At 41.7% G+C, this 15,092-nt stretch overlaps 1 protein-coding gene across 1 annotated transcript in view; it reads right to left on the reverse strand.

The window, feature by feature from the left end:
* Positions 1-15,092, reverse strand: part of LOC138558352 (serine/arginine repetitive matrix protein 2-like) — a 321,979-nt gene that overhangs the window by 130,972 nt on the left and 175,915 nt on the right. The window contains exon 3 of the mRNA XM_069642669.1: positions 12,060-12,197. Coding sequence (XP_069498770.1) covers positions 12,060-12,197 — 138 coding nt within the window. The remainder of the gene's footprint in view (positions 1-12,059; positions 12,198-15,092) is intronic.

The raw sequence follows: 15,092 nt of genomic DNA on the forward strand, positions 1-15,092 counted from the left end.
CCTTTCTTTCCTCAATCTCCTGTGTCGGCGTGTCCGGTCAGAGGATGAGTCTCTACTCGACTGACTGTGCTCTTCACTGTTGCTTTTGTCATCTTCAGCCTCCACTAGGTCAAACGACCTTTTATTTTATTTTGTATTTATTGTGTCCTAGCCAAAATGTGACTTTTCACAATATACAACATTAAATAACACTTACATTAAAAAAGCACACACAGAAAAAGCAGAAGCATAACAGAAAGGGATCGATTTAGAAAGACCGCTCTGTGACTGCACAGAACGGTCTTTCTAAATCGAACTGTCAGCCCCTGCGACGCACAGGAGTGCACGCAGGGGCTGAGAGGCTCACCAGGAATGGGAAGAGCCACCTCGGGAGTGTCAGGTAAGTGTATGTCTGTGTGTGTGTGTGTGTGTGTGTGTGTGAGTGTGCGTGTTGTAGTGAGTGTTTGTTGTTCTGGGAAGGGGGCGGGACGTGACGAAAGAGAGGATATGGGGGGGTTAAACCCCCGATTAAGAATATGGCCTGCGGGAGAGGGTGGGGTGGGCATCAACTTGTCAGGGGTGGGTGGCGCATACAGTGATATTGCCACATTTTAACACAGACACACAAACGGCTTAAAGAAATCATTTATTTTTGTGTTTGGTTTTTAAAATGTGGTAATAACACATAGAACCCCTCAAAGTCTGGAAAATGTAACGTTAGGAAACTCATTGTTAATGTAACCAACTAAAAGTATCATACTGAATTTTCTGTATAAGGCTCACTGTGAAAAACCCTATAAAGGTCCTGAGGTTTCTGTTTTTGGGGGCAACATTCTGGGACAGGGATACTATGCCAGTTTCTCTGTCCATTTCTGCAGAATTGTTTGGAAATAAACCTTGTCTCTACATTTCCTGCCTGGTTTCCTATTCGATTATTTGTTGATGAAAGCTGCAGCAATGTATTCAATTAAGTGGGGTCCACTGAAAATGTCTTCCAGCTCTTCACCCCTGCTGTGGTGTGGGTCCTTACATTTGTTCAGTTGTGTTAATGCTGAGTGGTAGGTGACAACTAGTTGTACTCATATGCGTTCTCTGTAATGTAGAAGATTTTCTCTAGGAATGTTCAATGCACATTTTAACTCCCTGTCAATTCTTCTGTCTGAGTATCCTTTTTGCAGAAAGGATATGAGGAGTGCGGTAAATTGCCTGTCCCATATCCTTATGTTGGAGCATATGCATTGGTACCTGAGTGCCTGGCTGTCGATTGCACATGTGGGCCAAATGGAAACTTTTCTTGTGCAGGTACATGTTCCTATGTTTGGCTTTCTTGTACAAAACAGTTTCCAGATGGCCATTCCTTCCCACGGAGATAGGGGGATAAGGAAAGTATTCACAAAGGTTGACATATTGAGGTACCAGTTTTGTGCACATGACCATTCCAGTGTTTCATAGGGACAGTCCTCCATTAATAAAAAAAAATGTGTTGTTTGCGAGTATGAATTTCATAACATCTTTAATCGCTCTCATTGTGGTGTCTATCTTGCTGGTCAATTTATTTTTTGAAACCACGTTTATGTAGAAAATGTTATAAAACCTTTCCATGACAGAATCTCTGCACTTATGCAGGGAAAACATTCCACAAGAAACATTACCAGAATAACAGAAAATAAGTGTCTGCCCCCAATACACCTCCTGCCCTTTACCGCCTCCATCTCCAACTCCCCCCACCTGAGTACCTATGCAATGGCAACTTTCATAATGCCATTATCAGCCTATCCCCTTCATAATTTCCTCTTCAAATAAGCTTCTTTCAATTTTGTATCTTGTTGTTACCCTGTAAAGTGCTTTCGTGTAAAGCGCTACATAACTTCAATAAACATAAACATGCCTCTGGCATCCCCCCTCCGTGACACCTAAATGAATTGCCCAAACGCACCCCCACTCAGCTCATCCTGCTGCGGCAAATCCCAATGGCTGCAACCATTAAGAGCATTGTAGGCACAGGCAATCCTCTGCTGCGAAATGCAAGAAAGGATCTCGGACTGTATGAAACCCTCTTATAGCACCCTTGTGTGCCTTGGAAATCTTCTCTATAGCCAAAATATGTGAGACCCCTTCCAGACACAGGTTCCTATCTGGCGTCTAGTTTACTCCACTCTCCAAAAATGCATCATCTAGTTGGGAGAAGGAGCATATAGAGTAAGGGTGAAGAGCTGAGATCAGGTTAATCCTCACCTGTTTCCATCGGGAGCAGGAACAGATTATTGAGAATGAGAAACCCAACTATCTTTGTAACCATGGACCGAACTTCCAACCGGACATTCTGGAAATGTGGGTATCCGCAGAAAACATAAATGTAAACTACCCCTCTCCCGGCACCCTCTCCAACAGACAACTGGCATAGTCTGATTTATGGCCTGTAATCATGTCGGCATGTAATACCAACAATGTATAAACGTATATTGAATCTTCACTAGATGCACACTGGTGAAAAACGTAGATGCCCCTCGCCAGATCTTCTCCCAGTTGCCCTCCCATTTTGTCTTTATCCGTGCGGCCCAACAGGAAAAGTAGGAGTCAGCTGTCTATATATCTTAGAAATCAGGCCCTTGCCTCCCTCAGCAGAGGTAGCAGGTTTCCCAAATTAGGTAAGGGATCTGGAAGCCCTCTTCAACATCAAGACACAACCCAGTGCCTGATCTGCAGGTACTCAAGTCTATCCTTCACACTCAGCCTGAGTTCTGTTTTGCATCCATGAGCATCCCCCACATTCCCAAAGAGAGAGGGGAAGGTAATGAAACCAAAGCGGAAGGCAACCCTATTCCACAGTAAAGTGCATAATTGGATTGACTGTTGGTGATGGAGATCACCTGTCACTGCAAACTCAAGTTTGCATACGCAGTTTTGTGCCCATTACTGATTGTTACAATAAACATCTGTTGACCGGCCAATACTGTCAAGATACCCCTCCATACATTTCCATATAAACAGCCAAAAAGTCAAGGACAGTCTTGTGCGGCAGGGCATTTCCAATGTATCAGGAACAAATGTAACACGGATTATACCCATGCAGTATGAGGTGATGGAAAAACTGAAACCACATCTACACTGAATCTGCCACAGCCACGCCACAAAACTGAACAATACAGCTCAAGAGACTTGCAACTGCACATCCTCCAGCATTGTGTACCTCATCCAATTCAAGAAATGCCTGTACGTACATAGCTGAAAGGATCTGGTAAGTGCGCAAAAGAATGAACTTACACATGACACATCACCTGGACCAGAAAACAGACACACCAGTAGGACACCATTTATCTTTCCACCTGTACTGGAGAAAATGTATGCGGTGATAGAGAAGTGGGATAAACTGCCCGTTCCTTTTTCCATCACTTTAATGAGGTTAAGATGAGCATCATGCCACGACTCATATCTAAGTCAAATGTTTCCAGTTAAAATTCAAATTCCCAGCACATCATCTAAACAACTAATTTACAAAATATTGAAGTTTATGTGATGAAAAATAAGGCCAGATTGTGCGGCTCGATTCTATAGGCTGCAGAGACTAATGGGGGCTTGGCTCTCCAGAATTGGTGGAGTTAATATATTACAACATAATTGGTCTATGTCAAAAGATAGGTGACGTCTGATGACCTACCGATGTGGAAGACTAGAGAAAGCTAAGTGGTGACTTCATTTAGATTATCGGATGTCGTATATCTGACAAGCTTGCCCTGACTAAGAATTTTGGGTCTCGGATTGGGTAAAGTCAGTAGTACAGATGGTAAACCATTCCACAAAGGATCTATAGGGACAAGAAGATTGAGTCTGGCCAAAAGGTGCAGTAGTTTGAAACAAAGATTAATATATAATATGGTGGTGCACCAATGCTCAGGAACAAATGGAACAACAACAATTATCGGCAGAATGGAGAAATGCAACCTCATTTAAGAGACTATCACTCTGTGAGCAGCAACGTTGTGAAAGCTTAGACCCAGGAATAATAATGTATGTAAAGAAATAGAACACAGTCACCACTAGCTACCCACCTCTACCACACAATAGGGGCTATTCAAAAAGATTTTTTCCTCAAAGTGGAAGTTTCATTAAATTATATATGCCACCATAGTCAAAATAGCAAATGTAAAATATTTTAATCATATTTTTCTCAAACAATGCCACTAAAATACATTAAAAAAAACATTGTGTGCGTTCGTCATATGTGGATTCACAAGAAAGAGAGAGAACACCAATTTGCATTTCTGGCTGTTATCTACACCAATGTACTTATAATTTACAGGCATTCATTGGTTACGTGATGTTAGTAACAATGTGTGTGACCACATTACAATTATAAAAAGACATAGTATAATAGCGTCTACACTGTGATGTGTTTCTGGGGCAAAGGACAACAATGTTGCAGTCTAAGTCTCATCAGTAGTGCCCCAAGACCCATCTTCAGGACGCAGTTGGTTTAGGACAAGGTTACACTGTCTGCATGGCGCCTATGTGTCAGTGTTGTAACCTAAGAAATAAATAAAATAAGGCAAGTGTAAGACTTACTATATGCAAGCTAAATGTAAAAAAACTTTAAAAACGGTGGTATAGATATCATAAATAACAGAGTAGCCAACCTGCTAACCTTGTGTGAATTTCTTATGGTGTGGAGGGCGAGATGATTGCACTAGTCAATCTAGTATGGCGGCAGATGAATCCGTCAAAGTAGCTCATACTGGAAATGAATACATATTTAAAGTCAATTATAGTGTGACATTGAATTAATTCTTGTCACAATTATATATATTAGAAATGAATCATTACCGTCTTGTATTGACAAAGGCAAAATTGGAGGTTCCAAAGTCGCGTGTTGGCGGTGGGAAAGGGCTCAATTGATGTTTGGAAACTACTTCTCCCAAAATGCACCATGAAATCTGAGAACAAAACATGGAGATATATGTAAATCCTATGTTTTTCTTTTTTAGTCTGTGTTAGTAAAGGGCTGGTAATGTAAAATACATAACACTTACTTGGGAGTATGTGTTCTAGACACTGTCTTGATTCAGCTGTAATGTTGTGTTTTTGTGTGTGTGCTCACGCACCTCACTCGAGGTATTCGTCCTATGTAGGGACAAGGAAAGCAAGTCAATACATGGCTAGTGTTTAAATGCCGTCTTGGTCCTGCATGTTCAAAATAGGCAAATCAATTATTCAAGGCTTACCTCTCTGGTATTCGTCTCGCATTCAAAGCGTTCCGCAAATGCATACAGTTCTGGCCGCGAGGTGCCTGTGTGTTCAAATTCAAACAATGAACATAAACAAGGGACTTCCGACACATCGTGTCGGCTTGTCTCAGACTGGACATAAAAGAGGGACCACCAACGCGGTGTGTAACACCTAATGTGCTTATCCAAAGGTTTACCATCTTGAAGTGTGGTAGTGTATTTTTACATACAGCAAAGAACAAAGCTGAACATTTAGCTGTCTCATCTAAAGGATAGATTACTTCACCATTTTACATTTAACAAAAAAAGATAAGTGCTGCATATTGCAAGGACTAATCCGTGTGTTCAACACACATCTATGTGACCAACGGCGTGCCATCTTCAGATGTGTGTATATTATTTTACATGTACTGCCACAAGTAGCAATGCAGGTCACTCATGTAGCCTTGCAATATTAGACATTCTGGACATGTCTGGGTACCACTCTACCTACCACTTACTCATATCATCCATAGTGTGGCCTCATGGAGATAGAAATGAGAAAAGGAATGGCCTTATCAGATCAATGAAGGTGTGGAAGAGTACAGGGTATTAATGAATGAAGAGATTCCATTCCACGGCAATGTTTAAGCCGGATTGGGCAGTTTTTAGATTTTAAATCCATTTCTGTTACAATTCTTTGAGGGAAGATCTCTATTGCCACCTCGTGGGTGGACTTTGGTAGTTTGAATGACAAATCAGAACATGTCTTCGCAGGTATGCTTGGCCTCTAAGTAGTGGGCTACTAATGGTTTGTCAGGAGTTCTGTTGCGGATTGCTGACCGATGTTCACCAATTCGTAGTTTCACAGGCCTAATTGTTTTACCTATGTATATCAACCCACAGGGGCATTTTATCCCGTAGATCACCCACTTAGTCAGGCAATTTGAGAAGGACCTGTATTTCCACAACCTGCCATTAAGGTCAATTTGCTCCAGATTCTTAGTAAGATGACAGACCGAGCATTGTCCACATGAAAAGTGACCACAGACTGGCGGTAATCCCCACAGTGTTGACTGTGTTAGTGTCTCATTTTTATTCATCGGGTAAGTGTGGACTAGTTTGTCTCCGAGATTCAGCATCCGTTTGAATGCAAATCTCGGACAATTTGGTCTGAAGTCTTCAGTTTGAATGATTTTCCAATTTCTAAGTATGATCCTCCTCAGGTCGTTGCTTAGAGGGGGAAAAGGATGAAATACATGTAATTCTTTCTTCCTGGGGTTTAGTGTGTTTTTGTAAAATGACCTCACGGTTGGCATTGCGTGCCCTTTTCATGGATCTCTTGATAATTTTGCGTGGGTATTGTCCATATCGTAATTTCTCAATTAGTTCCTGACTATTGATTTTAAAGTAAGCAATTTCACTGCAATTCCGTCGGATTCTTACGACTTATATAAAAGATGCTTGGAGTTACCTTCCATTTTAGGTCCATCCTTGGCACCTACAATAGCAACAACAGCTCCGAAAAGCACAAATGACCTTGATCTGCTGACCCAAATGAAGAAGAAACGGATCCGCACAGAATCACACAGAATCACACGGCCAACTAATGGTTGAATACCTTAGGGCCGGGGTGATTCCGGAGGGTCTGCAAGTAAAAAACATCCCCCGTGTTTTCCTAGATAATCCGAAATTCATGGGAAATCTTAGTGGGGTAGCAAACAAATGCTCTTGAGATTGGGTCATATTAGTTATTGAGACGGCAGAGGAAGAATTCAAAAAACAAAAAGAAGACCTACTGACCTTGGAGAATAAAATCAATGATGAGTCAACGATCCCAGAAACAAAAGTACTTCTGGAAAAAATTGAGGAAGAAAAGAAAAAGTTAAAATCCTTCACCCTTGAAAAAAAAAAGATCTGCAAGCTAAAGAAAGATATATTTAATTATAAGGAAGAATCCACCTACCCATACTTGAATGCCAGTTTTTTCCAAGAGCAAAATTTGAACCAAACTGGCGGGAGGGGCCCTCCTTATAACAGAAGTTGTGGTAACAGATTTGTTACCTTTTCCAACTCATCCAACAGTAGCGACTCTGATTCTTCAGCAGCACAACCTTCAACAAGTAGAGGGGGCCAAGCACAAAGAGGTACACAACCCCAGTTTTTTCAGGGACAGGGGAAACGAGGGAAGAACAAACAATGGGGCAACCGCACGATGCCAACCCGACAGTGGCAACCCCCACAGACCAATTGGTAATACCGGTCTTCAGTCTTAGTTCACATTCCCTCACCGACATAGAAATTAGTATCTTAAGCAAGGGGCTATCTTTCGTTCCCACAAAAATAGCAGACAAATTGACTGCAGAAGTGGAAATAAGAAACTTCTTTAGATCAATAAGGCTCACATATTTTTTCCGTAATCCAAAGGAGGGGACCATCCCAGATGAAAATATAACAGGACTCAAATTACCTTCGTGCTTTACACCAACATCCATTATGATCTCCCCTGAGATTTTGACTTTTGAGAATAAAGTATTAAGAGAATTAGACTATCTCTTCAAGAAGAAAAATCAGCAAAAAGACAATCTCACCCAGGCAGAACGTGTAGAACTTTAAAAGATCTTGAAAAAAAAACTTCCTTTGAAGTGAAACCCGCTGATAAGGGAGGTGGTATTGTGCTGTGGGATGTAAATGCATATAACATTGAAATAGACAGACAATTGGGAAACCAACAATGTTATCGGAAACTACCTGGCAACCCAACCACGGGATTGATGGAGGAAATAATGAGCCTTATGAACCATGCACATGATCAAAAATGGATTTGTAAAGATGAATTTATCTTTCTGACTAGACCAAATCCCACCATTCCGGCCTTCTATATTTTACCCAAAATGCATAAGAATGCAACCAGTCCCCCAGGCCGCCCTATCGTGTCAGCAATAGGTTCACTGTTGGAGCCTCTTTCTATTTATGCAGATGATTTCCTGAGACCTTTTGTGGCTAAAATGAAATCTTACATCCAAGATACAACAGCTATGATTCACACTATTACAAATGTTCACACTGGAGCCAATAACATCTTAGTTACCCTTGATGTACAATCATTATACACTAATATTCCTCAGGATCACTGCATAGAAGTATTACATCAATACCTTGAGAAAAGGGCAGACCTTACAGTTCCCTCCAATTTCATTATTGAATGCATAAGGCTGGCACTCTCTAAGAACATTTTCTTATGCAACCAAACTTTCTATCAAGAAAGACAGGGTACATCAATGGGAGCCACATTTGCACCGGACTTGGCCAATCTTTACATGGATCATTGTGAAACTAATGTTATCTATGCGGACACAAATCCTTTTCACGACCACATCAGCTCATGGCATCATTATATTGATGATATTTTTATGTTATGGAATGGAAGCCAGGAACAGCTGGAGGGTTTCCTTTTGTGGCTCAATAGACAAACTCTGACCATTAAATTCACTATGTCTTGTAGCAGTGAGAGTATTGCCTTGCTTGATCTCAAGATCTTTAAAAAGGAGGATCACTCGTTGGGTACCACATTATACAAAAAGCCCACAGATAAGAACACATTATTACTCTTCAGTAGCTTTCACCGGTCCAGCTTACGGGAGAACCTGCCCTATGGGCAAGTCCTAAGAATCCGACGGAATTGCAGTGAAATTGCTGACTTTAAAATCAATAGTCAGGAACTAAGTGAGAAATTACGATATAGACAATACCCATGCAGAATTATCAAGAGATCCATGAAAAGGGCATGCAATGCCAACCGTGAGGTCATTTTACAAAAACACACTAACCCCAGGAAGAAAGAATTACCTGTATTTCATCATTTTCCCCTCTAAGCAACGACCTGAGGAGGATCATACTTAGAAATTGGAAAATCGTTCATATTGAAGACTTCAGACCGAATTGTCCGAGATTTGCATTCAAACCATTCCTAATCTCCGAGACAAACTTGTTCACACTTACCCGATGAATAAAAATGAGACACCAACACAGTCAACACTGTGGGGATTACCTCCAGTCTGTGGTCACTTTTCATGTGGACAATGCTCGGTCTGTCATCTTACTAAGAATCTGAAGCAAATTGACCTTAATGACAGGCTGTGGAAATACAGGTCCTTCTCAAATTGACTGACTAAGTGGGTGATCTACGGGATAAAATGCCCCTGTGGGTTGATATATGTAGGTAAAACAATTAGGCCTGTGAAACTACCAATTGGTGAACATCGGTCAGTAATCCGCAACGGAGCTCCTAACAAACCATTAGTAGCCCACAACTTAGAGGCCAAGCATACCTGCGAAGACATGTTCTGGTTTGTCATTCAAACTACCAAAGCCCACCCACGAGGTGGCAATAGAGATCTGTCCCTCAAAAAAGTGGAACAGAAATGGATTTACAATTTAAAAACTGCCCAATCCGGCTTAAACATTGCCGTGGAATGGAATCTCTTGATTCATTAATACCCTGTACTCTTCCACACCTTCATTGGTCTGATGAGGCCATTCCTTTCCTCATTTCTATCTCCATGATGCCACACTATGGATGATATGAGTAAGTGGTAGGTAGAGTGGTACCCAGACATGTCCAGAATGTCTAATGTTGCAAGGCTACATGAGTGACCTGCATTGCTACTTGTGGCAGTACATGTAAAATAATATACACACATCTGAAGATGGCACGCCGTTGGTCACATAGATGTGTGTTGAACAGACGGATTAGTCCTTGCGAAATGCAGCACTTATCTTTTTTTTGTTAAATGTAAAATGGTGAACTAATCTATCCTTTAGATGAGCCATAGCTAAATGTTCAGCTTTGTTCTTTGCTGTATGTAAAAATACACTACCACGCTTCAAGATGGTACACTTTTGGATAAGCACATTAGGTGTTACACACCGCGTTGGTGGTCCCTCTTTTATGTCCAGTCTGAGACAAGCCGACACGATGTGTCGGAAGTCCCTTGTTTATGTTCATTGTTTGAATTTGAACACACAGGCACCTCGAAGTCCAAACCGTATGCATTTGCGGAACGCTTTGAATGCGAGACGAATACCGGAGAAGTAAGCCTTGAATGATTGATTCGCCTATTTTGAACACACAGGACTAAGGCGACATTTAAACACTAGCCATGTATTGACTTGCTTTCCTTGTCCCTGCAGATGACGAATACCTCGAGTGATGTGCGTGAGCACACACACAAAAACACAACATTACAGCTGAATCAAGACAGTGGGCCTCATCACGACTTGGGCGGTAACGGTAACGCTATTAGCGCGGGTGGTATTAGCCCTACCGCCGAACTCCCCGGCGCTAATAGCGCCGGATCACGAGTTTGGCGGTAATGTAAGTCCCCATTCCCCACTGAGCCCATTCGGGAATGCCCCATTCCCCATTGGGCTCATTGGGGAATCTTCGCGCTAACACCGCCGGCGGATTTCCCGCCGGTGGTAATACCGCACATTTTCGGCGGATTTCCCCCCAGCTCAGAGCTGGGGCGAAATCCGCCGAAGCCCTGATTCGGCAGTCCCTTAAATCCGGCAGTAATAGTGCTACCGCCGGATTTAAGGGTTACTGCCAAAGTCGTGATGAGGCCCAGTGTCTAGAACACATACTCCCAAGTAAGTGTTATGTATTTTACATTATCAGCCCTTTACTAACACCGACTAAAAAAGAAAAACATAGGATTTATATATATATCTCCATGTTTTGTTCTCAGATTTCATGGTGCATTTTGGGAGAAGTAGTTTCCAAACATCAATTGACCCTTTTTCCACCGCCAACACGCGACTTTGGAACCTCCAATTTTGCCTATGTCAATACAAGACGGTAATGATTCATTTCTAATATATATAAATGTGACAAGAATTAATTCAATGTCACAGTATAATTGACTTTAAATATGTATTCATTTCCAGTATGAGCTACATTGACAGATTCACCTGCCACCATACTAGATTGACTAGTGCAATCATCTCGCCCTCCACACCATAAGAAATTCACACAAGGTTAGCAGGTTGGCTACTCTGTTATTTATGATATCTATACCACCGTTTTTAAAGTTATTTTACATTTAGCTTGCATATACTAAGTCTTGCACTTGTCTTATTTTATTTATTTCTTAGGTTACAACACTGACACATAGGCGCCATGCAGACAGTGTAACCTTGTCCTAAACCAACTGCGTCCTGAAGACGGGTCTTGGGACACTACTGATGAGACTTAGACTGCAACAGTGTTGTCCTTTGCCCCAGAAACACATCAGAGTGTAGACGCTATTATACTATGTCTTTGTATAATTGTAATGTGGTGACACACATTGTTACTAACATCACGTAACCAATAAATGCCTATAAATTATAAGTACATTGGTGTAGATAACAGCCAGAAATGCAAATTGGTGTTCTCTCTCCTTCTTGTGATAATCCACATATGAAGAACGCACACAATGTTTTTTTAATGTATTTTAGTGGCATTGTTTGAGAAAAATATGATTAAAATATGTTAAATTTGTTATTTTGACTATGGTGGCATATATAATTTAATGAGACTTCCACTTGAGGAAAAAATCTTTTTGAATAGCCGCTAATGTGTGGTAGAGGTGGGTAGCTAGTGGGGACTGTGTTCTATTTCTTTATGTATCTTCCTCTCACACCACAGCCCCCTTTACAAACATTGAGGAATACGTATTTGCTCAAAACACTCTTTTACCCCATGATAATGTACGTTGCAGTTGTCGTAGAGCATGGGGCTACCTTGTACATGCTCTGTTCAGTTTGGCATAAAGTGCAGAACTACCGTCAGATTAAGTGCCTCAATACTCCCTGCATACATTGTAATGAGGATACCTTAAATTGTCTCAGTGGTTCTGCCTCTTTAACCTGAATGAATGTGGGCGAAGCTGCCTCAGTATATAAGACACAGCATACTTTGTCTGGCGTTAGTTCCTCTTCAGTGGGGTGTTCTGTAGCTTGGCAAACCACATACTGAAAAATAGAAATGGTAAAATAGTGAGATATATACAAAAATGCATCATATTTCATATCAAGAGTTGAATTAAATGTTCACTTGCATTTGCAATTTATCTTCATAGTGCAGTACATCCAAAACACCAATAGTCATACACAAGCAAATATAGCGTAGAGCTCTGCAAGTCAAAATGATAAAATACGTTATAGCCCACAATCCTGCCAACTACCATCACCCACCTTGCATAGCTACAGGACCCTTTAGCAGTGCTAACAGATGTATTGCAGGATTGCATATCGAGTATTCATTTTTATAATTCTTTCATAAAGTTGAATCTCAGCGAGAAGTCCAGTGATTTGCTGCTGAGTGTTGCTTCACGGCATGGGAGGATAGCTCAACGGCAACGTGCTTGCCTTAGAAGCAGGATGACACGGAGCAACATGGGTTCGATCCATGGGTCCGCGCTTAGAAACCTCTGGGTATTAAGCGCGTTATAAATAACCTATCATATCATATCATTTACCACAATATTTGTCAAGCTGCGCTTAAGTGGATAGTGTTAAGATTGCCTCCTTTGAATTGCACTTCATGTGACTGCCCAACTAATAGCCCTCATCTTGATCACCATCCAAACAAGCCTAACCAGTATTTAGTCTCCTAAAAGTAACCCAAGTCACACCACTACTCCAAAAACCCAGGTGACCTTCTCACGTTGCAACAGTCTTCCAACTAACCTTTCTAGACATACCTATAAAAACACCAGCAACGACAAAGCATCACTCTCCATCACCACTAAACACGTCATGCACTCACACCAATCAAACTTCAGATCAATACGCTGCACAGGGACTGGCCCCTAATGGATGATGCTCTACGTATGCCAAAGGAGGGTGAAGCATGTCTCCCTACACTCTTGGATCTTTCAGCAGCCTTTACTCCAGGCACTCCTAGTAATATTTTCCATCTAAATGGGACACAACATTTTGGGTTGGTTCTCCCTGTGGCAAGATCATAATTTGTTGAGGCTCAGGGCCTCATTCTACGGAATGACCTGAGGTGAGGATTAAGCGTACAATTCTTTTACTTTATCTTCAGCAGCTACTTTTAACATTTGTAACAAACTGACTTCCTGAACAAAACACTCAGAAATTCTTTAAAAAACGACATCTCTGAAGGACCCCCCCTTTTTTGAGTAGTTTATTATCTGCATCATCCTACCCAACCTGTCTATGTGTTCCAATGTATGTCATTTCCTACCAAAGTCCTGCCCTCTTCCTTTGCTGCTCTTTGCAGATGCATAGTGTTGTCTTATTGCTGTGCTTTCCTTGTCATGAACGATTACTTTGTTTTAAGATTAGAGAGTTTCTCCGTAGACCGTACGCATTCCGACAGAAGATATTCATAGGTGGAACCTGAGATCAAGGTTATTTCAGTCTTCACCACCTTGTTGCAATAACTCTGTTCACAATTCCAGGGAAGAGGGAGGAGCACACAGAGGTAACGAGCAAGCTTGGAAAATGCTGTTCCCCAAAGATCGATCTAACTTGGCAGAGCTAACACGCGCCAGATCCCATGAAGCAACCTTTATCCAAATGAAGCGCTGCAGTCTCCATGGCAGAGGTTGAGGGGTGCTTCTGATAGAACAGAACCATAGAGGAACCATTCTGAGCCAGACACCATTATTATACTTGTAGTTAAGGCTACTGTCGCTTCACAAGGTAAAACCAAGCAAAGTTACACAATCTAATCCCAGTCCACTACCTTGCTCTAGTGTAGGACCGAACCATACACAGGCACACAACCTGCTGAGCTAGCCACATTTTTCATAAGCACACAGCCTGCCATGGTAGGATATAGGGTTTATAGCTTATCAAAGCATACACTGAATGCTTGCAGCCTTTTGTTCTCTTTTGCTTTAACAATTGATGTTCCATGTTCCATGGTAAACAGGTACAAGTTTGCACAGGAAATTCAAGCTGATGTGCAAGCTGACCCTGGGCACTGATAAAGACGCATTCCAGCAACAGCTAGTCCGAAATGAGGGGGTGGGGGGTGGGAAGACAGGTGTCTACCAGTACATTTCCCTAGACAACAAGTTAGCGAACCTTTAGGAAGAGTTTGCGTCATGCCTGATTAACAAGCACACCTAATAAAAGATGTGCACCTACTGGGGGGATTCTCCAGCAGATTTGCATCGTGAATGTGTAGGGAGTCCTGTCCAGACCATAGAGGCCAGCCCACTGCCTGACCAGAGAGAGAGAGGGGTTGGCCGATCATTATCAGTGCTCAAACGAAAAGGGTCCCTGGCTTTGGTAGCTGATATCTGAGGAACATCATATTGTTTTCTTTGTAACTTGTTACTTGCATTTCTTTTCTCCAATTGCTGACTAATCTGAAATTCATGTGAAATTTGCAGTGCTTTTCTGTCATGTTATCTAATCATTGCTAAATAAATGGCAAGTATAAAATGTTTGCTTTACTTTGCGGAGGGCGTTCATTGCTTCCGCAAAAGTTGAACCTGTAGAGAAGTGTGGGTGTTTATTTTGGGCTGGTTCGAAGAGCAAGCACACATGGGCATAGTACTCTAGCATGCACGAAAGTCCATTTCCATTCAGGCTGTCTATTCTAACGCACACAGTTCTCCAGTACGAATGCAGACCTAAAAGTTATCTAACTGGCAGTATTCATCCTTAGTGTCTTCAGCTCCATGCCGGGCAAAGAAACCTACTGAGGTCAGGCCATTGTCATTATATAAAATAACATGGTTGCTCGATATTACATAGTACGCTTACGATGGCTGGAGAGCAAAAAGGGCTCCAAGAAGATCAGGATTATGACAAATGGAGCAGTGAGGAGAACGCTGGGAGACTCTCTGAGCATCAGAATGTTTACCCAGAGGCAGACAACAATTT

This window comes from Ambystoma mexicanum, chromosome 1p (genome assembly GCF_040938575.1).
Source record: "Ambystoma mexicanum isolate Mex_15411 chromosome 1p, UKY_AmexF1_1, whole genome shotgun sequence".
NCBI lineage: Eukaryota > Metazoa > Chordata > Amphibia > Caudata > Ambystomatidae > Ambystoma > Ambystoma mexicanum.